At 41.3% G+C, this 27,353-nt stretch overlaps 1 protein-coding gene across 4 annotated transcripts in view; it reads right to left on the bottom strand.

Moving 5' to 3' along the window:
* Window positions 1–8,098: 8,098 nt before the first annotated feature.
* Window positions 8,099–27,353, bottom strand: part of LOC119899255 (alpha-1,6-mannosylglycoprotein 6-beta-N-acetylglucosaminyltransferase B-like) — a 162,974-nt gene continuing 143,719 nt past the window's right edge. For 3 of the 4 annotated variants that reach the window (XM_038713775.1, XM_038713777.1, XM_038713778.1), the window contains 6 exons: window positions 26,612–26,770; window positions 26,246–26,392; window positions 25,393–25,509; window positions 12,113–12,187; window positions 10,143–10,426; window positions 8,099–9,174 (listed from right to left, as the gene is read on the bottom strand). In XM_038713775.1, coding sequence (XP_038569703.1) covers window positions 8,976–9,174; window positions 10,143–10,426; window positions 12,113–12,187; window positions 25,393–25,509; window positions 26,246–26,392; window positions 26,612–26,770 — 981 coding nt within the window. In that variant the 3' untranslated portion in view covers window positions 8,099–8,975. The remainder of the gene's footprint in view (window positions 9,175–10,142; window positions 10,427–12,112; window positions 12,188–25,392; window positions 25,510–26,245; window positions 26,393–26,611; window positions 26,771–27,353) is intronic. The other variant, XM_038713776.1, reaches the window with a different exon arrangement.

The raw sequence follows: 27,353 nt of genomic DNA, 5'->3' as shown, positions 1-27,353 counted from the left end.
GCTCAGAGACCCCCACCCCCAGTAGCCAGGGCACCCCTCGACTCCCCAAAGCGCTAAGGACCTAAGGACCTAACTAAGGTGCAGTTAAAATTGGAGGGTAGTTGTGACACAGGCACCCCATAACTTTCAGGTAGTGGAGCCTCCCAACATGCCCCTCCCACCCCCCAAGCCCTCTGTGTCTAAGGTGTAATTAAAATTGAGGGGCGGCCAGTGGGGGAGGAAGAAGGGTGAGGCCACAATAAAGCAGCCCCACCCACCAAACGCCCAGCAGCCTGACCGCCCCCCAGAGTCCAAAGGGTGTATGTATTGAGACATGACCAAACGGGGGAAGGTGAAGGAGGTCATAGGGAGACTAGAATGGTCCTCCCCACTGGGTCCAGATTCCTGACTGGCCCCATCATTCAGCCCCGTCCCCCACCCCCCTAAGCAAGAGGATGCCAGGTCCCTCCAGCCCAGGGCTTGTAGCAAGAGCCCCTCGAGCACCGGCAGCACCCCAGAGCCAGCGACAACCCGCCAAGCCCCAGGACGGGTCCAAGGGGCCCAGCTCCCCAGCACACGGACCCACCCCAGACCCAGAGATACCAAAGCCCTGAGCCCCAGGCCCCCACACCCCCCCGAGGCAGTTCAGTGCAGCCCCGACCTGAAGCCCAACAACCCCCCCGCCTGCCCCTCCGACAGCCCCACTGCCCCTCCCTGCCTCACCCCTCCCACACAATCAGGAGCACCCCAAGCACCACCCGGCCATCGGAGCCGGCACGAGCCCCCCCCCACAGGGGAGCAGGTCTGGAGCGGCAGGGACCCTACCCAAGGACAGAATGGCCCCTAGGGCCCAGACACGAAGTCCCACCCACACCCAGGAAGCAAGGCCACCCAGGCCAGAAGCCCACCACCCCTCGCGCCCCTCCCTCCCCAGCAGCAAAGAGCCTCACACCAGCCCAGTCCAGGCCCGCACCTGACGCCCCCAACTCCCAACAAGCACGCACGCCAGCCGCGACACACAGGTGAGCCAACCAACATCACCCCGCTACCAATCTAACAAACGCCACACAACAGTCAAATAACCTGCTGCGCAAGGGAGATGCCAGTCGGCGACAACCGCCCCCACCCCCCCGCAGCCAGGGAGCACCCGTCAATCAAGCCAGAACCCCCCAACCCACCTACCGGCCGCACGGGACCCTGAGCGGCAAGGCCGTAAACACCCACCCCCGCCAAGTGCTAAAGTTGATCAAGGAGGACCAGAGAGATTGGAATTTTGTCAGTTTGTTTTTTTTATAGCAGACATTCTCTCCATGCTAATGTAGTCTGTAAGTAGATTCCTATATTGGGTGATACTTAAATTCTTTTTGGCCTTCCAGTTCATGAGGATAGTTTTCTTGGCGATGTATAAGGCAGTGAGAAGCATGTATGATGTGTCAACCTCTATACTAATGTCACTTAGGTCCCCCAGCTCGCAGAGTGATTGGGAAACTGGGACGGGGTAACTTAGCCATATCGATAGGTCTTCACATATCTTCTGCCAGAACTTTTGAACAGGTGCACATTGCCACATAGCATGCGTGTAACTATCAGATATGTTACCTGAGCAGTTCTGGCAGATGTTTGACTGCATAAGACCCATTCTGAACATCCTTTGTCCAGTATAGTGTGTTCTATGGAGAGTTTGATATTGAAGCAATCTGTTTTACTTACAATCAAAGTTAGGATGTTAACAAATCAGACAATGTAAAAGCAATTAATTGATAATCCCAAAGTTATGGTCTTGATTGGTCTTGAAATAAAATCCCGAGTCCTCAATGTCCGAGACCGAAACAAGACTGAGTGCAAATGCAGTCGAGTCCAAGACAAGACCAAGACCATCAAAAAGTGGTCTTAAGACCAAGACCGGTCTCGTGTACTACAACACCACAACATACTCAGAATTTTCACTAATCCCGTTTTCTGAAATGGGGCCCTGGTTTGGTACCTGTTACATCAACAAATGTTTGGTGGTTTGAGTGAACAAGGTGGCCTGGGGTCGAGTCAAATTCCTGGCCTGAATTATTGTGACAGTCCACCCCTGATCCCACATATGTGTTCCCTTGCATGATATCTACCTGCCCTATAGGTTTACTCTGTGAAATGGTCGATTGCTTAGCAATGTTGACCATTCGTTGACAACGGGTCTATAAGATAGATTTACATACAGCAGCAATAGACACACAAACCGGCTATGATCACTGAGCAGAAGGGGCTTTTGTGTGTGCCAACCAAAGCAAGCTGAGCAAGAGTTGCAGTATGAAGTTCCACAACAAGCAAAGTGAAAAACCACCGACATTCACACAATTTCTCTTGACTGTCCCTCAATATTACAAACTTTAACATTTCTTTAGTTGAGAAAACAGGCCAAAGTAAAATGGTTAGCGCACACATACAGGTTTAGTTTCGATTGACACTTATTCTGCCAATACAGTCCACCCAGAATGAAAACTTTCATTCCCTGACTTTTAAACCAGCATGAGATCTGTGTGGCCTCCTGCTGTTGCCTTTCAGTTGTTAGTGAACCATTTGTTTGTGTGTTGTCTATGTGTTTTATATTTTATTCCTTGTGCAGCACTTTGTAAACCAGGTTTTTAAAATGTGCTACATAAATAAAATGGACTGAATTGAATTCGATCCTCAAGCAGTAAGACAGTTAAACAAAGCGCAAGTATCTCTGTGAGGGGAGACGCAGTGACAGCAGCGACACAGAGATATTGGTCAGACGAAAGACGCCACATTGCAGTAAAAAATCTAGCCTGATGGCCCGTGTGAAAAAACTGTGTGGAAGGATCACAGCTAACCTGCCTGAGACGCTACGAGGTGTTAGTCATCACTCTCATAAGGAATCTCTGGATCAGATTACTAGGTAGTGTACAGCGGGTTTTAGAGCTTCTTCACTAAAAAACAGCTTCCTGCTCCTGCTGAACACGATGCTACGAGAACTGTGAGAGTGAACCGAAACAGTAATGTTGCGGGCTGGACAGCTAAATAATGAGCTGAGACTGAGAGAAGCTGCAGATTCAGTTTAGAATTCTCTGGAGGTTCATCACTACAAGCGTCTTTCACATTATCACTTTGTTTTCACCTAGTCATTAGATAAATTGTTATTATAAAATTATTGTTTATAATTACTGTGAGGTCTGTTACCACAGACGATTTAAGGAAAAAGACATGGCACTTAAAGGATCCTGAATAGAATTCTATTGGGAAAGCCTGTAATGCCAAAGATGGCGGTTGGAGCACATATCCCGCCCCTACTACAAGAAAGCCAATTGTCTGCTTTTTAACACCCATGCCAAAAAATATATTAAGCCAGGCATGTGGTTCCACTGATGTAAGTGCACAGTTGATGTTTGCAGGTGTGTCACCAGATCAGATGCACTACATGTCTGCCAAAACCCCTGCGTGAAAAGGGACCAGATTTGATATGCAGTACTTGCAATATGTGTTAATACCGGGGTGTCTTTCTAAACGTTTATGGTATATGCTGACTGTATCCATAATGTCAATTAGCATAGCATTTGTTCAAGCGCCCTGGTGGGATGAGCTCATGGCATCTTGTCGCCAACACTCTGAATAGAGCTGTAAACGAAGTTGGTGTCGTGAAACCTTGTTTCTGTCTCTCATTTATATAAATGACCTTGCTTGGATGTCTGATTCTGCATTGCCCATTCTATTCGCAGATGATACTAATGCTGTCATATCACATGCAAACTCCCATTCCTCGATGAGAGAAGCTAATGATGTTCTACTATATACTGCAAAGGGATTCCAGATGAACAAACTTTCATTAAATATAGAAAACTCAGATTTTTACAATTTTCTGTAATAAAAATTAAAGATATTTAAAAGAAGATGCTAAACTGTTTATTAACAATATTGAAATCAACCAAGTTAAGTCAGCAAAATGTTTTAGGTGTATAAGTAGATGAAAAACTTTCTTGCAAAAACCATATTGACTATGTGTGCAGAAAAATCATGAAGTCACTTGGTATCATTAGAAAAGTTTGTTCATTGGTAAATCGATCCTGTCTTTTAACTCTTTATTATAGTTTATTGTATCCATACATCTCATACTGTAACATTGTTTGGGACAGTAATTATCCTTCTTCTCTTCAAAAAATCATTTTTAAACCTTATTTTGGGGCAAAGTCATTTTTCTATATATAGTTTTATGTCCTGGTGACCAATGACAATGCAGTGCAATGCTCTCTCCGTATTCATTTAGACAGGGGCCTGATCTTGTTAGTCAGAAATAACTACCCAGAGGAGTGAGCAAGAAGGCCTACTTTTTTAAGCGAAACTCATAGACCTATAAACAAAGACCACATTCAGTGTTTCCCCACAGGATTGTGTGAGACTGGTCATCAAAGGAGGTACGCATAGGGTCTGTGTGGATGTCCGCGTGCCTCCTGGAAGGGTCCAGCTGCAGCCTGCAGACAAACGTGACGGAAGTTGAACTTCCAAATATGGAAGCCGAGATAAACGTGATGACGTTTGGCTGCTTGGCCAGTGCATAGGTCAAGTGTTGGCTGCAGTGGTCTGTGTGACTGGGCCTGGGGGAGCTAACCGGAGCTAGCTAGCTAACTATTCCTGACAGCCCCCTGAAGTATATTACTCTTACCCTAACCATCACAGGGTGTGTGCCTATAGTTATTGATTGTATGCATGTCGAGCAGTTTAACATTACCCTGCACCGGCACATGTCGGTCAGTTAACCTCCTTCACTAACAAAGACCACGCCCACGAACGTAGAAGATTAACAATGGTTTATTGCTTGTAATGGGGCCGAGATGAATTGTATGAAGAGAACTGATAGAGTGCCCGGAGGGTGGGCTGAGCGATGTAGGGATGGGGGAGGGGGTCAAGGTTTGATGGATGAAGGGTTGAGGGGAGGACAGGTAAGGGATGAAGGGGAGGAGTCGGATCCACGCCGATGGATGCGTGAGTGGAGAGCAGACCGGTGTCTACTGGCGAGAAGGTGTGCAGGAACCGGTGGAGTCAAGACTCAGGGTGGGGGAGTCGTCTCTTGGTCCGCGGACGTGCGGAAACCCCCAAAGAACTTCAGGTGGAAAGGTGCGTGTGAGCATTTCTGATATTGTTTAGGTCGTAACGGATATAAGGGAGGTATGCTGGTGAGGACCAGCAGCCGAGGATTCGATTATGTTGTCTGGGATTCCCTGCCTGGAGACGGTGGAGGCTGCTCTGATAAGGAACGGATGCCCAAGTAGAGTTTGGAGAAATGCCGAATTTCGAATTTTGCAGAGGAGTTGATGACACCAGTTTAGTTTCATTGCATGAGCCGTCTAGTTTGATGTGGTCATGGAGAGATGGGACGGAAGCGGCTATGGAAAGATGTGACAGGAAGGACAGACCTGAAGGGATGGTCCGGGTGGTGTAGGTAAGTGGCCTAGTAGTGAGAGAAGACGCCGTTTGGTGCAACGGTGGCCAGAAGGAAATTTGAATTAGCAAGGAAATGCGATGGGTTTTCTCAGGGGGCAAGAATGCCTGGAGTGACCCTGGGACTCCAAGTTTGTGGAGTGTGGAAGTCGAGATGTTGAGGCCATGAGATGGTGGCGTAGAGGGTGGCAAAAGGTGAGGGAGTCATCTGTGACATTAATATATGTTAAAATAATAATAATAAATGGAATATGAGTAGCTGAATGCAGCCGACGTTTCGGTCGAAGTTGTTTGGGAGAAGGCGAAGGCTCTGGTGTATCTGGCGTTAGATGCTCGTCGAATGTGTCGCTGTCCGAAAGATTGAGAACGAGTTCTGAGTCCGTCGTTGCAGGTAAGTGATTTCATTTGTTTGTCACGCTCATAAGAAAGCCGAGACAAGGGGAGGTGAACGGAAAAGGTGTGCTTAAGTAATAGGTGTGCGGACATTGGATAAGTTTGAGGTTTGAGTTTATAAAATTTCATTTTGTGTTGCTGAGCAGCCTCCGGTAACATTACTGCAGCTATGTGATATTGTCACCCGTCGGCACCATGGTCAGCACTTGTGGAGCTTCTCAACTCCGAAAACGTTTGAACACATTTTTGTTTCGCCGTCAATTTGCATAAACTGCAGATATTCAAAATCTACACAGTTGATTTCTCGCCTAAAAACTTCTCAGAAGTTTGTAATGTAACGGTTTCCATTAGAATCTATACTGTAGGTGAGCCGAGATTAACAACATTATGTTTTGTGTGCGGTGTCTTCTGGGACAAACCATATTTGGAAGTTCAACTTCCATCAACTTCCGTCAGGTCTGCGGGCTGCAGCTGGATATACTTGTTTTTTTGTCACCACACGGACATGTCCGCGGTGGGTCCGTGTGCCGACTAGCGCTCCCAGGGCATCTACTGCGCATGTGTGGAACGTGTCTGCCAGCTGACTGCAGAAAGTACAGAAGTAGTCCGCGTCCGCTCCTGAGGCTTAAGCCGACTCTGCCCAGTGGCAGAGTGGGGCGGTCATGCCTTAGCCATGTAGAATTCACAAATTCAAGTCCAGAGCTGCTGTAAATCATTTTGGTCCTGTATTCCCTGTCATCAAGCAGCAGCCGTGTTAGCCCTGATGTGATATGCTGCCCCATATTTGTTTGGATAATGAATTCGACAGGTAGCGAGTAGTCTCAGTTTTTACACAATGTGCTGACAGTTTCTCTAAACCCACCTTTTAAGCTTTACTAGCGATTCCTGTTTCCCTAAATGCTGCAGGAAAACTTCCAGAGTAAAGAAGGTTAAGGTTTTGCACTTAGCTGCGACTGGAGTTTGAGGGTACATGACCAGAGTCGAGGCAACTTTTAATACTGGACATTTTTTTTCATCTTTAAAAGCATTTGAAATTTGATTTCTCCCTCCCCCCTCTGTCACTTGCTCCTTCACTCCTTATCAACAGCTTTGTGACTTTCACTGTCAACAGCATGTGAAAAAGAGCAAATGTTTCTCCTTACAGTCGGATGTATTGATAAAAATCCAGATGAATGTGAATTGTGGGAGGCTTGTGACAGGTGGGTGTAGGAACAAGAAGCAGGGCTTAAAGGAAGGACATTTTCTGTGGTTAGGAGAAAGAATGGAGGGACAGGGTGAAATGAAGAAAATTTTTTAAAATGAACATGTTTAATAACACAACTGATACAAATAACAAATTGTACAACCAAACTGTTCGAAACTAAGTAAAGTGCACTGTTTATTTCCAGATTCGTTTGGAATTGGGAGATGGAGGCAATTTGAACAGGGGGCAGTTGTAACACTACTTGCATTAAATTTAATAACATAGCCTTGTGTTTATTGGGGAACATATATTAATTGTATTATTAATTAGTGAATTCAGTGTTTCTTATATCAAAAGATGACATTTGTGTTGCAACATAAAAAAAGTTATAACTGCCCTCAGTTTGCCCTAAATGCAATCCTTGTGCCGATCTAAGCTACTCCGTTTACACGGGATCTGCGGGCTCCCAAGGAGGCTTCACACATTGCAAACAATGGACCCAGGAGACTGGCATAATTTAACTTGCATAACTTAACGTAATTAACATACTTATTTTAACTAAAACAATGATCTTTTCCTAAAGATAACCAAGTAGTTTTGGTGCCTAAACCTAAGCAAACTTCAACCCTTTTACAATGTTAACCATGCTTTTCTTTTTGAAAGTCTAACTGGATGTTGCATATTTATTATTGCTAAAGTGAACATGGAGTCCAGCATGTGCAAAGACGACGTTAAAGGGGTACCAAGTGCGTTAACATGTGATGCTTGACGGGTCTTGACCAAGCTTCCATTAGTGACAAGTTGGGAGAGAGAATGTGTTGGCATTATTGAGCTGACACTTCGCTGAGCCACAGTGTAAACAAATGTTTTTATTAATAAAGTAGGTTGATTTTATTAATACAAAATATAGGGTTCCTTATGGTTGTATACACATACAGCCATATTGCTACGCAATACTTAAGAGATATTTTTCCATAGACAGTCCGGCACAGTGCCAGAGAACTTTAAGCCCTGAAGAAGAGAAGAAACACCCAAGCCTAAAAAGATGGGAAGGAAATGAGTAAAGACCAGACGCAAAATAAATTCCACCTCAACACTTTGATCTGTTCTGATTTTTTTATTTTATGATTTTTTTTCCATCATAAAGCCCAGAGGACTCTTTAAAAATCCAGTAGAGAGCTCTAAAGGCTTATTTATTGAAAAATAATCTTGTACCCTTTATCTTTGTCCTCTGTCCTACCCCTCTCTCTTTTTGCGAACAGAGATGATTGACCGATGTTGCCTCAGACTTGGGGTTCAGTCTGATAAATGACTCTGCCCATCATTGGAGAAGGGGAGAAAAATCGAGGGAGAAAACCTGGTTGTCCATCATCCTTTGTCCAAGTGCAGAGAGGAGATTGAATATTGACCCGAGGTTGCCTTCTTCAAGACAAGATATTTGAAGACTCTGTCATGGAATGACACTATAGTCCCGATGTTGAGTTTATCTGGAGTCACACGTTTCTTTAAGTGTACATGTTTAAACTTAGTGAAATGTGTGTGTCATATCACTGGTCAACATCTTGTAGAAACTATTATCCTGTAGTCTGAGTGTTAATGTGAAAGGTTGTTGGTATGGTGAGTGGTAACAAAGGCCCTTGCACCTGGGTGTAAAAACACCTGGTATCACTGGAGCCCTGTTCTAGGAAGTCTTACAGATTTTCATCTCCAGCAAGATACAGTATAAGAGCTGTTTTCACAAAAACAGTCAACCAAAATACCCACCTACAACCTGGCAGCTATTCAGGCTTACTTTCAGCTCTTCAAAATCCATGCATGCCTGTTTCTCATCATCCTACATTTACTGTTTTGGGGGGAAGCTGCCTCTCTGCACTATCAGGTAATTTGTCAAAGCTCTACATCAGTTCTGGCCTGTGGGTGCCCTTTTTCCCCACCAATCTGTCTCTAATTCTTTTGTGTCTGTCCTGCATGTGCCCCATCACTATAGACAGTCTCTGCAGAGCGCCACTTGGCCGTGGCGGAAGTCCCTGCAGGGGCAAAGACGTCTGTATTTAGGGGAGTGTCCTGCACAGCTGAAGAGGAGGGGTTCCCGCTGGAGACCGCACTCCCGCCGCACCACCGAGAACGCTGGAAGGATGTGGTTGATCTCAGAGTCTACCACCTCGCACTGCACCTCCAACCTGAGGGGTGAAACAGAGGAGCAGAGGTCTGTAAACATGCTAATATTTTGTTGGCGTGTTCTACAAAAGATAACTTTCAAATAAATACAAGTAATAAAAGTTATTTTTATTTGCAAAAGTAACAGAAAAGTGGAACTGGCATAACCTCAAAATTTAAGACAGGAAAAGAGAGAGATTTCATCACTTTCATCACACTACAGATGCCAATTTAAAAAGAGAGCGAAGGAATTTTAATGGAGAAGTGACAAGGAAGTTGGAAAAACTGCGAGGCAGATTTGAGACGTCAGTGTGAGAAAGATAACTTGTGTCAGAGAACAGACCTGAGCTACGAGGGAGAGAAACGGAGCAGAAATAAAAGGAGAGCGGCACTATAAAGACAGACAGAAAAGAAGCAAACACAAAAGATACTTGGAGGATGAAACGTGAGCAAAGAATAAGAGGTGAAGCAGTCAGGAGCGGGATGTTAGGAGGAAAGACTCACACACTGGCTCTCAGTCTCAAAGCTCCGGTAAAGGCAGCGTCTGAAACTTCTAGTTCAACTGCCTGCAGCTTGTACAGTAAACTAAATAAATACATGGTGAGATGCAACCTCACCTGTTCTCAGTATCAGCTAATATAAGAGAAATTATCCATAACGGCAGTGCAGAAATACTGTGGTGGGTTTAGATGTGATCACATTGTGTAGATGAATTTGAATGAGCATTTCAGATACAGAGCCATTGTTTTTCTTTAAGGGGATCTTGATTTTTTGTGTTGTGATATCTAAAAATAGCTTTATTTGTATATATATTTTTCTTTAGATCATTTGTAGACATGATCGACCACAGATTGTCTTCTTCAGTTGGTGGTGTTCCTGGGTAAAGAAAGGTTGCTTTTGGGACTTTCCATTAAAGTTTGGTTGACAGACAGCAACTCTGTATTTATACAGCTTTCAGCCAGGTGGGCCCCTTTACTTTAGGCTGACTTACCCGCGCAGGGCCTCCTTGTTGTTGATGAAGCGGAAGTGAGCAGGCTCACAGATGAAACCAGCTGAATGGCACGCCTCCACACAGGACTGGCCCTCTTGAGATACGAGCAGCCTGAGGGAGCTGAGAGGCGGCCAGGCAGGGGGAGCCATCACACTAGACAACCAGCCAAGGGCTGTGGAATTGGACAGGGGCACAAACAGAGGTCCTGTAATCCTGCTGCCACCAGCAGACCCGTGTCTGGAGAGGTTGGCTGGAATGAAGGGAGGCTCTGGGGCACAGAAGTCCTGGAGGTGAAAGATATGTGAGCATTAGTGCGCAATCATATTGAGGACTGTTGGAGGAATAACTAATATTGTGTCTTTTAGGGCTGACCCCCAACAGTCGAAGATTCGATGCTTCGGTGGGCGGAGACTGATTTGACTGTCAATCTCACAGTCGAAGCTTCGCAGCGAAACAAGGATCATGCCATTTTGGCCATATGGGGGTGCTCAACGTCTGATTTTACATAGAACTACCAGTTTTCTCCCAATAAGTTAATATACAGCCTATTACAATATACATTTCAACGTTTTAATAATAAATTAACATGTCGGCAGCACGTCATGCATGCAAAACTCACACAAGACTGGTGAATGAAAGGTGAGAGAGGGAGAGAGAGAAAAGGGTCTTCAAAAAGCCTGTTTAGCTGGAAATGTACAGTGTAAGTTGAATGAATAGAGACTGCAGCTCTGCAGCTTCTCAAGATTAAAGCAGAGCTACCATGTGTAAACCCCCCTGGCTCGCAATTGCCGCACACAAAAACACACATCAGTTGACTATAGGCAGGACTTGACGATTCTGATTCGACTATGTAAATCCTTAGTCGGGGACAGCCCTAGTGTCTTTTATTATGTTTACAGGCAGAATAGCAATGCAGCTCGGTAAAATGCATTTTAAACTATAAGTCTCTCTTAAAATAATACTCAAATGGCCATGTAAACATTAAAACTGTTTTTTTCTTGCTGTAATCATTCCTCTTTGTAGTTCATACTGGCCATTAAAAGATCCTTTCATAATGCAAATTTAATGCAGTCCTTGATTTTTTCCCGTGTTTTGTATTTTGACTGGGCGGTAAGAGGACACTACTCCAAGTATATTTGTATAGCACCTTTCAACAAGGCAATTCAAAGAGTGGTGCTGTATTTCACATAGCAACAATATGCTTGACAAAGCAGTGAATAACAACATGTAAAAACACCAAAGAAAGTGTTAAAAGAAGGTGATAATTTATCAAAGCCTTAGCTGCTATGTATTTGTGAAATAAAGTGAAATAAAAGAAGAAAGCACAAAGATTGACCAACTGTAAGCATTGATCTCTATGTTAAAACTTGTGGTAAACGGGAATCTAATTTAAGTTTTCCCTGTTTCTCTTTCGACAGTATAAATGCCATACGGGAGGTTTCTGTGTCCAAACCAGTTGCCATTCAGGAGCAGACACAGGTTGCTGTGAGACTGTGCAGTCTGTCTGACATCTAGTGTGGGATTATTAAAAAAATCTTTCTTTCATCACAGTACTCCATCATCACCGTCATGCTCACACTTCTGCTCTGTCTCCTTACTCATACCTCCTCATTAGTGTCAGAAGACCTTCTGCTTTACAGCTGGAGGGCAGATATGTGGTTGGTAATGAGAGTTAGCATGTACATTAATCTCAAGTCTACATACATGAATACACTGGAGAGACACACACACACACACACACACACACACACACACACACACACACACACACACACACACACACACAGTGTTCTGGGTGTTGAATGCACACAGTGATGAAATATTGAGCAGAGTGGGGAGTTTGAGAGATGGTGAAAAGGGTGTATGTGTGAGAGAGAGGGAGTGACGACGGCTAAAAGACATAATCTCCGCATGTGTGTGTTTGGTTCAGCGCTCTGTGTACATTTGTCTCGACATGGACTGAACCTCACCTGATGCTGTATGTAGGAATGTACTCTCTCCAGCATCCCCTCACAGGTGTACTCATAAGGCAGATATGGCTCAACCTGAAAATTACACAAAAGCACAGTCCTCACCCCATTATTTATTTCCACATTATTTTGCACCCATTAAAGTTTTTTTTTTTAGCTGTTATTTTATTGTTCGCACTAATTGCAATAAATTGTCTCTTCTCCTTGTTAATTTCAGCAGATGAATGTTTCCATTGTCAGATTTCTGCGAGGCCTAGTCATAGTGTGTCACTGCTTGGAAACTCATTAGGTTTTATTTGCATACCAATAGATCATCCCATGCGGTGATGTGCCGGTTTTATAACTAAAGCAAACTTTTGATGGGCCTAATTAGAGATGAGCTAGAAACCCTATATACACTGCTCAAAAAATAAAGAAATAAGGCAATGCTTAATCACCACAGTATAACATCAATGATTGTTCTCTAGTTTTGCTTGTGTCCTTGTCACTACTGGTAGCATGAGGTGGTACCTGCAGCCCATTCAGTTTGCACAGGTAATCCAGCTCCTCCAGGATGGCACATCCATACATGCCCTCACAAGAAGTCTCCTAGCAGTCTCAAGAGCATGGAGGGGATATCAGGAGACGGGCCGTTACATGAGAAGCGTTGGACAGAGCCGTATGAAGGCATCAATCCAGCAGCAGGACCGGAATCTGCTCCTTTGTGCAACGAGGAATAGGAGGAGCACTGTCAGAGTTCTACAAAACGAACACTAGTGGGCTACTGGTGTCCATGTGTCGTACTAGCCAATGGTACTCTGACTGCTGTTAGGTACCGGAATGAAACCCTTAGAGCCATTGTTAGACCTTACACTGGTGCAGTGGGCCCCGGGTTCCTCCTGGTGCAGGACAATATCCGGCCTCGTGGACAGAATGTGTGTAGGCAGTTCCTGGATGACGAAGGCAGTGATGCCATTGACTAGCCCTCATGTTCCACAGACCTAAAGCAAAGTGAGGACCTCTGGGACGTTATGTATTGGTGCATCCAACGCCACCAAGTAGCGCCACAGACTGTCCAGGAGCTCACTGAGGCCCTGCTCTAGGTCTGGGAGGAGATCCCTGGGACACCTCCACTGTCTCATCAGGAGCATGCCCCATATGTTGTCGGGAGTGCAAAAAGACACATGGGGGCAACAATCCAGCTGTCAATCAGTTGTTTGTTTCCATTGAGTGCTAATGTAATTTTGTTCTCAATGAATTACACAATGTACAGTAAAGATTTGAACTTTTAACTATTTCCTTCATCGAGATCTGACTTAAGTGTTCCCTTATTTTTTTCAGTAGTGTGTATATATATTCTTTTGTGTTTCTTGCTAATACAAATATGTCCAATACATAAACTTTCTGACACAAACTAGATGAAGTGAAAATGGCTGCTGCTAGGATGAAAACAAATTTAATTAGCTGATTAAAAAAAACTGCTTTATTTTGTTTATCGTAATTGGAAATCAGCCACACATTCACTATAAAAATGTCAATTTAAGCTTCATGAATGACTTAAAAGAAGTTGCTACAAAAGTGTAACAGATGGGAAGTCTTTCTCCATGTTTAAAGGCTCACGCCAGAGTGGTTTGTCTTAAGACCTGCCTTTGCAAATGATTCACAATGCACTAAATTACATTTCTAATCTGAAATCAAAGCAGTCTATTGTTCAACCATGTGAGAAATCAGACTCTGCCTATTTCAAGTGGAAAACCACCAAGAAGCAAGTATACAGGAACGATGCAATTTAAAAAGTTATGCACCCTGCAAATCTGATCAAAGCCTTATGCTAATATACTTTGTAAGCTGGAGCAGAAAGTAAACACAGGGACAGACACACAAGCTCCCTGCAACAACAATCTACTGTACATAACAGAGTTCCTCCTTTTCTTTCTGTACTTTCAGCTGTACTGAACCAGGCAAGCATGTTCTCATTTATGGGAGCGGCAATGCAGGGTAAGAATATTATTTTATTGTTTGTACAAAGTGTAAGTCACAAAAATGTACCAAAAATATTGTACTTTTCTCAAAAAAACCCCAAAACATTTGAACTACCAAACTTTTTCACATTTGAAAAAAAACCTTACCTTCTATTAAAGAGGTGGTATTATGCCCATTTTCAGGTTCAAAATCTTATTGAGGGGTTGTACCAGAACAGGTTTACATGGTTTAACTTTCAAAAACCACCGTATTTTTCTCATACTGCATATTGCTGCAGCTCCTGTGTGTTGTACGCTCCGCTCTTGAGCTACAGAGTGATGCATCTTACTTGTACAAAACCTTTGTTGGAAATTGCACATGCACAGTCCCCAGGTAAGGACTACTAGCCAATCAGAAGCAGAGAAGGGCGGGTCGTAAGAAACAAGGTAGTGTCAGAGCCCTTTAAAGCAAGTATATCCAGCTGCAGCCTGCAGACCGTGACGGAAGTTGAACTTACAAATATGTTTTTTCCCAGAAGACACTGCGCACAAAACATGATGACGTTCATCTCGGCTACGTACATGATAGATCCTAAGGGAAGGGTTTCAAGATGGCGGAGTGAGTGGCAACATTTTGGCAGGCTCTGATTAAAATTACTTAATTAGTCCTTGAAATGTGATTAACCAATGCAATAACCCTCGATTTCAAGGCTGCTCGAGGAAGTGTCAGTACTGCAGTGACAAAAGTAGGATACCAAAACATTTTGGGATCTTGTTGCTTGTTCTTTTTGCAACAATGTCGGACCACAACTACAACTTGGAGATGCTCCACGAGGCATGTGATGATATCGACATCGATGAAGAATTAGGGGCGGTCGGTCTCTCCGCCAAGGAAGCCAAAATTAACAAAGACCATACACCAATTAAAGAACCAAATCCCAAAAAACAGAAATACAGAAGTGGAATTGAGGACGGGAACACAGGTGCTGCAATTCTTCAAGCAGTACAAGCTCTGACCCGAAAAATGGACGAACAGACTGAACTTTTGAAAAGCTTTGACAGACGTATTGAAGCAAACACAACTGCGACAAATAAAAACCGGGAAGACATCGGCACGCTCCAGGAAAGAATCGACGACCTTCAGAGAAATAATAACCTCCTTAAAGAAGCATGTGCTGAGCAAACCCGATACAAAAGAAGGTGGAACCTGAGGGTTACTGGTCTCCCAGAAAAGGACGGAGAGGACACGAGAGAAGTCATCCTCGGGATACTCACAAGAGTTGTCCCAATGTCTGTGGAGCGGCTGCGAGACACAGTTGACACTGTTCACCGGCTGGGAAGAAGAGGGGACGGCGTTACCTCAAATGTCACGCCGAGAGCGATCATAATTCAGTTCGGGATGAGAACAGTGCGGGATGAAGTTTGGAAGAAGTCGAAAGATGCAAAGGTGTGTAAGGACATGCACATACGTTTCAAGGAGGACTTCTCGAAGGAAGACCGGGAGGCGCGTACGAAATTGTGGCCATTAGTTCAAGAAGCCAGAAAAAGAGGTAAAAGAGCATTCTTGAAAGAGGGATTCGCCCTGATTGATAACCGAAAAGTAGTCCCTGAATAAATAATTTCACTGTTCTGTTTCATGGTTATGTGACTGAACGGACGTGTTGATCAGCTGACCACAACAGGGTTGATAGGGAGAAAATCCCTTGTTAATTGTTAGTTGTTGCTTATTTCTACAAGGTTTTATCACCTGTCACCTTTCTTGGTAGCCTACTATCAGTAGCTATTTTAGTTATTATAAATAAGGAAAATAGGGGGAAAAGTAAGGTAATGTTGTTGTTTTTTTAAATGGACCATTGCTATACCTTTTTCATCCAAACCAATCCTTTTACAGTGTTTAAGGGGTTATTTGCACTAATTATAAAGGTTAAGGACTAAGTTACTCATTCCTGCTCATCGTTACACTCTCTATTGGTGCATTGGTTAAAGGTTTTAGGTACTTTTCTATATAAATGTTGTCCTTTATATCTTTAAATACTAGGGGGTTGAAAGATAACGTAAAGCGTAAAGCTATTTTTCTTTTCTGTAAGGAACAAAGGGCTAACTGTGTTTTTTTGCAAGAAACTCATTCAGGTGAGGCAGACACTAAATTTTGGAAAGTGCAATGGGGAGACTCTATTTTTTTCAGTCATGGAACATCACATTCGGCGGGAGTTATGATTTTATTAAATAGATTCCCTGGGAGGATTATTGACCATAAAGGCGACCCTAATGGTTATTGGCTAATGGTCACCGTAGAAATTAATAGTATAAACTACATTTTAATATGTGTATATGGATACAACAGGAAACCTCAGAACAAAAATCTCTTCTCATCCTTAGGTAAAAGCCTAGAGGACTGGAAAATGCTCTATTCAACTGATAAAGTAATAATTGGAGGGGATTTTAACCTGGCTCCTGATCTTTGGTTGGACCGGGAACCATAAAGGAGACTATTCCACACATTTGATGAAACAATAATTGAACTGACTACAAGGGCTAATCTAATTGACTATTGGAGAATGAAAAACCCAAATAAAAAGCAATTTACCTGGTTCAATGCATCCAACAATGGCCAGTGCTCAAGACTAGACTATTGGCTAATTTCAAACAATTTGGTTAATGAAGTAGATAGATGTGAAATCTCAGCATCGCCCTTAACAGATCATTGTATAATATCATTGACCCTCTCTATGGGGGGGAACAAGACTAATATAAACCCCATATGGAAATTCAATAATAGCCTATTGGAAGATACAGAGTTTTGTAAGGAGGTCAAACAGTTGATTAAGGAAGTAAACGAACTGGATATGTCTTTTGTGAGCAAATGGGAATGGCTCAAATTTAAAGTGAAGCAAAAAGCAATTAGGACAAGTAAGCAATCATCTAAACTCAAAAAGATAAGACAAAGAGACATCATTAGTAACATTAACAAACTGTGTTGTAAAGTTAATCTATCAGTGGAAAAACAAACCGAACTAAAACACCTTCAATCCCAACTTGACATTATATATGGAGAAAGCCAGGGGGGCATTTATTCGTTCAAGGGCCCGCTGGATGGAAGAAGGGGAAAAAAACTCCACCTATTTCTTCAGTTTGGAAAAACAAAGACAGACCAAAAAGAAAATTCAGAAACTTATTATCAATGACGTTATTATCGACAACCAAGACGAAGTAGATGAGAAAATCAAAGCCTTTTACAGTAATCTCTATAAACCCCATTTTTCTCCAGAAGATTGTTGGTTTTTACTAGAAGAAATCCGATGCTTCCAAAAGAAAATGGATGATAACTTTAAACAACTAATGGAAGAAGAACTAAGAATTGATGAATTAGATAAAGCTGTTCAACAGATGTCTAAAGGAAAGTCACCTGGAATAGATGGGATAACTGTAGAATTTTTGACTTTCTTCTGGAATGATATCAGGGAACTGCTGCACAATGCCTTCGTAAATTGCATATCAAATGGAAGTCTTTCTCCTACTATGAAACATGGTCTCATTACTCTGATACCCAAGCCTAATAAAGATAACCTTTTACTGGACAATTGGAGACCAATTACCTTATTATGTAATGATTATAAACTATTGGCACTTGTTTATGCTAATCGGCTGAATGAGGGATTGTCACGTATAATTGATGAGTGTCAATCAGCCTTCATAAGGGGTCGAAACATACATAACCACACTAGGTTGTTACTTGACATGCTTGATTATCGAGACCATATTGACTCTGAAGCCTTTGTTTTATTTCTTGACTTTTACAAGGCATTCGACACTATCGAACATGCCTTTCTATTTGAAGTGCTACATTTTTTAGGTTTTGGAAACAACTTTTGTAATATTATTAAGTTGTTATATAATGGCATATATAGCTCTGTGTCTTTAAATCCTGGTATAACCCCTAGATTCGAGGTACTACGTGGCATCAGACAAGGATGTCCGATCTCTCCAAAATTATTTATTTTAGCCACCCAATTATTTATCATGCTCATAAATAACAATCCCGCTCTGCATGGTATTTCAGTCTTAGATAAGGAATTTAAAATTAGTCAATTTGCGGATGACACAGTAATCTTTTTAAGGAATAAATCTATGGTGGATATTGCTCTCAGTATGGTCTCGATATTCTCTAAAGCTTCAGGACTTTCTCTTAATATTCAAAAATGTGAGCTATTTCCCATTCATTCATCTGAAGATTCCAGCATTGCTTCAATAAAGGTTAAGACTGAAGTAAAATATTTAGGAATAGTCTTATCCAAAAATGCTATTAGGAGGGAAGATATAAATTTTTCTGACCGTAATCGATATGAAAAAGGCGCTGGGTCGTTGGTTAACCAGAGACCTCACTATCTTTGGTAGAGTTATGCTATCTAAAACAATTGGCATTTCCAGTGTAATTTACCCTTGCCACTCCCTATATGTATCTTCTAATAATGTTAAAAAAATCAATTCAATTATTTTCCAATTCCTTTGGAAAAATAAAACTCATTATATTAGGAAATCACAGCTTGTCAAAGAGTATGAAAAATGGTGATAATGGTGGTATCAAAGCCTTGGACTTTGAAGCAACGTTTGGGACCCTTAAGATTAATTGGTTGAAAACATATTTATCACAACCAGACTCTATGTGGTTTCACATACCCAGATCTTTATTTAAAAAAATAGGTGGGCTTGATTTTTTCTTACAATGTGATTTTGAGGTGACCAAGATTCCTGTTAAACTTTCACAATTCCACAAACAACTTCTTCAGTACTGGAAAATGATATTTACTCACAATTTTTCTCCCCATGGTTCCACCCTATGGAATAACAGGGTCATTACAATTAATAGGAAATCATTATTTAAGACTGATTGGTATGAGAAGGGCATTGTGTTTGTTGATGACATATTAGACGATAATGGTAAGTTTTTAGAGCATACTGCTTTTCTGAACAAATATACTCTAAACTGCACTCAGAAAGAATATAAAAAGATATGTAAAGCAATACCACTACCATTACTACAGCTAATCCAAAACACATTACTGTATGCAAGAATAAGACCGCTACCAACCTTACCCAATCTTGTAATTAATGAATGTCACATACATGATAAAAAATGTAATAACAAACATATTTGTACTTTTTTTAAATCCAAGCTTTTTTCTGATTATGACAGAGGGCTGTGTGTACAGGTTCCAAATATGGATACCTTATCCATAGATAAACCACATTTCAAATTCATCAAATGGCCCATTTCCCCTAAAATCAAAGAAACTCATTTTAAAATAATTTACAAAATCTATCCGGTTGCAGACTTTCTTAAAAAAGGTTCAAATTTGAAGTAGATCCCTGTATATTTTGTGAGGCTGCTGAGGAGACTCTGGAACACATGTTCTTTTCCTGTCCCTTGTCCAAAACCTTTTGGTCTGATTTACATAATTGGCTGTCACTTAAGATTGATAATATTCCATCTTTTAATTTGTCACACATCCTCTTTTATATGGACAATGTAGATCCGCCTTTGTCTGATCTGGTGAATATGATTGTTCTCATGGGTAAATATCATATCCATTGTAGTAAGTGGAAATTACTTCTAAGCCTTCTTTTTTGTGGTTCATAAATAATTTTAAGTTGTTCTTTTCATCACTGAAGAATGTTAAATCTAGTATAATTGCAAGAAAGATGTATAGAGATATATCCAAGCAATTACTGTTCTAACAATCTCCCCATATTGCTGCACCGAAATGAGACCTTATTTTGTTTTCTATAGCCTTTTCACTAACTGGTACCCCCATTCTCCTTTCTGTTTATTTATTTTCATTTATTTCCTGTGTTTGTAAGACTGGTTTTTGATTTGTACCAAGTGATCTAATTTTTTTGTTCCCCATACGAGAGTGTTGTATGTTAATGTGTTATAAGAATAAAAACAATAAAATAAAAAAAAAAAAAAGATAGATCCTAATGCAAACCGTTTTATTCTTTAGAAGCCAACAACAGAACTTTAAATGCTGTTTTGATAAGTTTTTAGGCGAGAAATCAACTGTGTAGATTTCGAAGATCGGCAGTTTTACGAAAATTGGCAGCGAATGGAAAATGTGTTCAAACGTTTTCGGAGTTGAGAAGCTCCGCAAGTGCCGACCATGGTGCTAACGGGTGTTATATAGCTGCAGTAACGTTACCGGAGGCTGCACAGCAAAACAATGGAGGTTCACCCTATGTGCGCCGCTGTAGTATTAACCGGTCGACATGCATATAATCAATAACTTTAGGCACATACCTTTGTTGGGGTAAGAGGAACATACTTAGTGGGGCCGTCAGGAATAGCTAGCTAGCTACGGTTAGCTCCCCCAGGCCCAGTCACACAGACCACTGCAGCCAACACAGCAGACGTGTCCAGCAACAGCTGAACGAAACTGTTAATGTTCGTACCGCTGTTATTCTGTCATTAAATTCTCAGTAATGTTGTAAAGTTTTAACATAAATCGAGACACATCTGGCTCGTGATGTAACATTACATAATATTCTTGGTTTGTTAAACTTAATATCACTTTGGAAGAAATAAATATACAACAGTGGTATGAATTGAAATATTGCCATATTGTCATTAGGCTATTATAAATAAGTATTTGCAAGAATTATGGCATAAATATACTATATTAATAATATATAAGTATAGTATAGTAAATATTAACACATAATGTACACTGATTACTACGTTGACACTTGACACCTTTTTTTTAACGGCTCTTTTTTTTATTTAACAACTATGCGTGGGCCGAGCGGTCGAGATAAACGTCATCACGTTTTGTGCAGGGTGGCTTCTGGGACAACCCATATATGGAAGTTCAACTTCCGTCACGTTTGTCTGGTTTTTACATACAGTCTATAGTTTGTCTGCGGGCTGCAGCTGGACCCTTCTCCTTTAAAGAGAGAGTCGCGTCATCTTCGTTCACTCCAATGGACCAGTTTTTCACAGCAATGGCGGATCATGGAGCGTCTGAATAGTTCCCGGAAGTTGGCATCAAATGCTAGCAGCGCAGCGGAGCTGCAATAGAAAATGCTATCTGGGATGCACGTTTGAAAGGTAAGACGTGTAAAAAACAAGATTATATATTATTAGCACAACTGAATTAAGTTAACATGTGCATTAAAAGATGTTAGTGGTATTCCCCCACTAAATTAGAAGATTTAGGGACATTAACGGTTAACAAATTAACATACTGGCAATGGATAAAGTTAGCAGCACACAATATAAACAGGGGCAGCTTATTAATTTATTTTAAAATATGTATTTTTGGAGGGTGGTATTTAATTTTATTTAAATATATTAGTGGTGCATGTATGAATAAAAGATTTCAAAACATTATTTATTTATTTATTTTTGGGGGGGTTATCCCTAACACTAAAAGTAGTATACTAGCATTATAAAAACAATCTTCATTAATTATATTAGAGCAGTAGACTCTGCAAGATGGAGGAGCAGTGATGCTAAAGAGTACTGAGTGGAACGTGATTGTAAATGCCTATTATATATAATATACCATTTATAAGAAATCATACTTAAAATGTTATATCATTTTCTTTCCCTTCTCTCTGTGTCTGCATCCTGTCTTGGCTTATGAGCTTATTTTCCACACAACAATTCAGGTTTATTTACCCACATTAATACATCATAGTGGCTGAATGCACCGTATTGGTGAACACTCAATTCTTACCGGATATGTTTACTCCAATTACATAATTACTTTCTACAAATTCATATCACATCATCATCAGAGTTCCTGTGTGTGAGAAGTGTTTGAAAAAATAAAAACATTCACTGACTAACAAACTATCTAGTAACTGATGCCAACATCAGCAGCAAAAGCTGTTAATGAAGTTCCAAAATTTAACAATCCATAACTTTCTCAATCAAACCTGTAGCTGTTCACAAGAAAGGTTGAACTGAGAGCAACTGGACTTCTTCTGAAACGTCCTGATGCTCTCGATTCAGCTTTTCTTGGATAAACATGACCTGGATGAATTTTTACAGATATGTAGGTTTGTCTAACCCTTTCTCTTGTTCTCCCTCTCTCAGCACAAGAATCACAGGGGGTTCAGTAGAGCCTGAAGATGATCTGCATTGATGTTTTTAATAAACCAAACATAAAGCCAGTGATGTGTTCTTTTTTTGTGGAAAAAGTACCTCACATATTTTTTGTTGTTAGCCTCTTTAGTGATTGTAAGGTTGCTCCTGTTGACCTGAATCAACCATTTTTTCCTCCTCTCTATGTCAGCTGGGAAACCAAACATTCGTACTCCTTTTTCTGACCGACTGCAGCAGCATCTCCACACAGCACAATAAACCGTGCTGTAGACTATTGTAAGACAGTTCACAGACACAAACCACTTAACATGCTGTTTTCTGAGTTTACTGGAGATTTATTAAATTAATACATGACAATCATTTTTAGTCACCTGTCTGTTCTATCTGAAGTCATAAAGATTAGTCATTAAGATCAATTAACCCTGGTACCATGGGATTACTAAAAGGAATGTTAGAAAGGTAAATCTGATCTGAATATTAAACGTGTTTTAAAGAGGAACACCCTTTCAAATGTAAGGTTGGCCAAAAAATGTCCACAAGGTAGGTGATTGTAGCTGTTATTGTCTAAAATATATGTCCTCCTTTTTAAAAAAAATAGTAATGTAACTACATACACATGTCACTGTGCTGTGCAAATATTGTAAATCAACGCATTTATTGTAGAAATGACCAGAAATAGCTTAAAATTGCCTTTTTGACGTTTCTCTCGCTCATTTTGAATTGCCCGCCCAGGACTTCCAGGAACTATCTGCGGTCTCCATGAACTGACTCTCTCTTTAAAGGGCTCTGGGTAGTGTGATCCAAATCAAAGCCCCTTCAGACTGCGACCGTAACCTAGCAGATGGTATAAGTTACTCACAAGTCCACAAGCACACAACATCGTTGTTCCACATCTTACCATAAACCACTACAAAATTCACCATATTTCAACTCAATTAACGTAACAATAGGCAAATTTGAACGTTTGCTCAGTAGCTTTCACATCAGGTGTAACATTAGCATTATAGTTATAACTTTAGCTGTGTTAGCCAACGTTTACAACAACTCTGCACTTGTCTGTGAAGTTACATTGCCGTGTTTATTTTAAATATGATTCACAACCAAAAAAGCATACTTACAGGTTGTGATTGTGAATTTCCAGGCCCAAACAGAGTTGCATCGTCTTTTAGGACTAAACATTGAACTGTTGCCGGTGTTCTGACGATCTATGCTGCCTTGCTGAAAAATACAACATTTCTACAATGGGAAACCAAACAAAGGCGAGTCGAGCCAAAGAGCCTCCGCTGAGACTAGCTGCTTCATTGTGACGTCACAAGTAAAGGAAGTGAAGGGCTGGACTACAAATGAGCTGTTTTCAAGCGGTTCAGAGCAGTGCTTTCTGTGGGAGATGGGAACTCCTTTTGGGCTGGACTTTCGGCTTTTTCACTTTGCAAACCTGTTACATGCACAAAAAAGATATATAACTCAATAAAGGATGACAAAACCAAGGATGACAAAGAAAGAAAGAAAGAAAAAGGGATAGAATGAAAGAAAAAAAGAGATAAAGAAAGGATGTAGCCAGAGATTGCTATGTCCGTAATGTGCAGGCAAGGCCGTGTGTACTGATATGACCAATGTGTACAATTTCAGTGTCTCTTCAATTGTGGTTATGAGTTTGTATTTGGATAAATGTAAGGAAAATAATATTGTGTGTGTGTGTGTGTGTGTGTTTGCTGGGGCATTGTGCCTCCAGTGAAGCTCTCTCTCAATGGTATGACAGTGCAGACGGAAACAGAGCAGTCAGCCAGTGCTGCTGAACTGTAGCTTGTCTGACAACACAGACAAGACGCAGAGATGAGAGCAGACACACACGTGCGATCGCACACACATCACTACAGATATCACCTTCCCACTAATCTCCATGCACACTACTTCTAATCTGCAAAAAGGCACAAACTGTAACAGAATGTTTAAAGAATCGTGCAGACAGCTGTTTTCCTGCTGCACATGATCCCTGTGCCCTAAATACAGTTGAGATTAATGCTTTGTTGGAGTATTACTGTGGCTTGATTTTTTTTATGCAATACAGTATGGAATTAGCTAGATGGCTGAAATGGAAAGAAATAACAAAGCCATATTATGACACATATGATGACATTTGACAAAAGTATCATTTGCAATGAGCATGATTTACTTAACTAAAACAACAATATCTACTGGACAGCCAAGCTGACACAAATCTCCTATTTTGTGTTTGAAATGACAAAAGGAAAATTTCTTCTGCAATATCGACATGTGGCTTTACTACACTCAATTTCATACACTTGATGCGCTTAGAAAGTTAACTGTTTTAAATATTACTGAGTTTGAGATATAAAACATTTATGCTGTGGTTATTTTAGAGTTTTCCCATTTCCTTTCCCCAAAGATTGAATCTCCCCCGGATGACACCTTAATTAACCTCTCTCCCACTCTTGGCAGTTCCTAGCATCCTCATATTCTCTATCGGCCCACATTTCAGGCGTGGAAAAGTTCTGCAATATAAGATTGCTACCTACATACTGGCAAAGGCACTCCGGAAAAACTCCACCGTGGATAAAGCTACTGTGCTGTTGTATGAAAGTTTAAAAACCTTTATCAAGCTCACAGCGACAATAAAGGGCCCAGAACTTTACTGTAATTTCATCACAACTAAATGATGGCAAAGGCAAGCAAAAAATGCAAACACTAGAAAACAGAACAAGGATATCTGTACCTCTAATCTCACTGAGAAAAGAATAGAGTGATTTATTATCACTACTCTGGTGTTGCATAAAACATTTTATTCTTTTATGTTACTATTTAACTTTTTATTGTGTGCCAAACAGATATGATTCACATCAGGGGATTGGTAGGGTTGCCATATGAGCAGATTCTGTTTTTTAATGTTACGTTGTACGTAACACTGGATACAGTGGAATATTAAAACATTTTTGCTTTTACATTACATTTTTTGTCGTGTAAACACTAGAAAACCCCTCAAAGATCACAGCTATCCTCCAGTATTCACATTAAAATCAACAAGGATCCATGCAAAACATCTTGTCCTGAGGAATTTGACTGGAGGAGAAGCTGAATGGATAGAAAAGGCTTTTCTATTTCAATTTAACATTACTGCCTGATAGCGTAGCTGCAACCGAGATATTAAGCATTGTTACACAATGTACAAATCTTGTTTTCTATCTGTGTGAGTAACAGTGCACAGTGTGTAATACTACCTTAGTCCTCATGATTTCCCTGATCGCAGAGTCAAACTCCTGGGAGTTGTTGTAGTCCACGGTCATGACGTGAGGTCTACCAATGTACTGCTCTGCATACGGGTGTTGGGAGGACACCTGCAGAAAACACATGCGGGGCATACAGAAGAGCTTTATCTGTCTAGATGAAATGTCTTAAACAGCTTTAAAGACTTTTTTCGTCATTTCTACTTTATTAGATAGTCACAGTAGAGAGAGACAGGAAACGCAGGTGAGAGATAGAGAGGGGATGACATGCAGCAAAGGACCCAGACACCATTTGAACCAGGGCCACTGCGATAAGGACTCAGCTTTGAAAAACGGTCTGAGGAGCTACCAGGACACACTTGAACAGCCATATAAGGGTTAATTTTGGGAGTTAGATCATTTTGCTTATTCTTAACTGTTGCTTGCAAGGATGAAGTTGCCGTCATAAATTACAATGTGTTTTTATTTGGGGTTTTTGATTGTATCAATGTTTTACATTATGAAAAATAAAAATATTTTATGATTACACCTGGACAATTTCTTATATTTAGGTTTGTTACTCTCAGGTTTATAAAGAGCATACTGGGCCAGAAGAATGTATTGCAAACATTTTTCCAAAGGTTGTGTGGACAATCATTAGTAGCAGCATAGATGGTTCTAGGAACACCATGTTCCAGCCTCCTATCACTAACATGTGCTGTGTGCGCCTACAGATTGTGCCAGTTCTTTTAAAGGATCTCCTGATGGATAAAGTTTCTTGGCAATGTGGCTGGTGCTGAAAACCACACTGGCCAAAATATTCTCATCAGTGAGCGGTGGTGGGAAGTAATGAACATGATGAGCTTACCTCTCTAGAAGTGGGCTTGCCTCTGAAAAACTCGTGATTCAGTGAGCTGTGAGGTGGGCGGAACTTGGGCTGCAGGAAGATGCAGCCATTAGCTATTGCTTCCAGAGGGGCTGGGCCTTCGTAGGGGAAACCAAAGCCAATGAAGAGCTAGAAAAACAATCAGGGATGTTATTTTGTAAATATGGTAATTGACTTCAACATGTTTTAGATCAGTTCTTGTAATGCGTTGTGTGTGTGCCAAAGTCAGTTTCTGGATGAGGAGAAGTAGGTAGTGTAATTGAAGCTGCAGTCAGACTGACACCAGCAGTGAGAATTCAGTAGATAAATTTGCAATGTATGCAGGTAATATTTTCTTCAGTGTCTTGCCTTGGCCTTGCGCAGCAGTTGCTGCAGCTCATGCTGGGGAAGCAGGCCATGGTTCTTCACAAAGGCTGGGACCTCCGGGGGTCTCTGGGTCTCATAGTATACTGTGCCATGGACCTCCATGTACTTGTGGAGAATCTGCAGGAAACCTTCTTTACCCTGCTGGGAGAGGAGATGGGTTGGTGCGATTGAGGGCGTAGGACTGAAGAGAGGTGTACAAAAAAGGATTTCATCAGAATAGAACAGCATAGAGAAGAATACGATAAAAGAATTTGGGGTACAGTGTGCTCTGTTTGTTTTGGCTCTGATCTTTGTCTGAGCTGTCTGCCGTCTGCATGCGTAGCTGTCAGCCTTTGGTGTCAGTATGTTTGTACAGTACAGTTGCACGTTAATCTCAAAATCTAAATCTAAGACTACGCCCACGGTGGATACATCTCTAAAAGAACACCTTGTTAGATCAGTGTCATTATTAATGAATACACACAGAAGGATTCACAAATGTATGTTGGGATGAATATATAAATTTGCTGTCCCCTCAAAATAACACATCACACAGCCATTAATGTCCAATGCGCTGGCAACAAAAGTGAGTACACCCCTAAGTGAAAATGTCCAAATTGGGCCCAAAGTCACAATATTTTCCAGCACTGCCTTAACCCTCTGAGTTCACCAGAGCTTCATAGGTTGCCAGTGGAGTCCTCTTCCACCCCTCCATGACAACATCACAGAGCTGGTGGATGTTAGA

This window comes from Micropterus salmoides, unplaced genomic scaffold (genome assembly GCF_014851395.1).
Source record: "Micropterus salmoides isolate LMB-PRFRI ecotype aquatic unplaced genomic scaffold, ASM1485139v1 Ms_hic_scaffold_12, whole genome shotgun sequence".
Classification (NCBI taxonomy): Eukaryota; Metazoa; Chordata; class Actinopteri; order Centrarchiformes; family Centrarchidae; genus Micropterus; species Micropterus salmoides.
The sequence above is the reverse complement of the archived record's forward strand: the minus strand, read 5'-3'. Positions and strand labels throughout refer to the sequence as shown.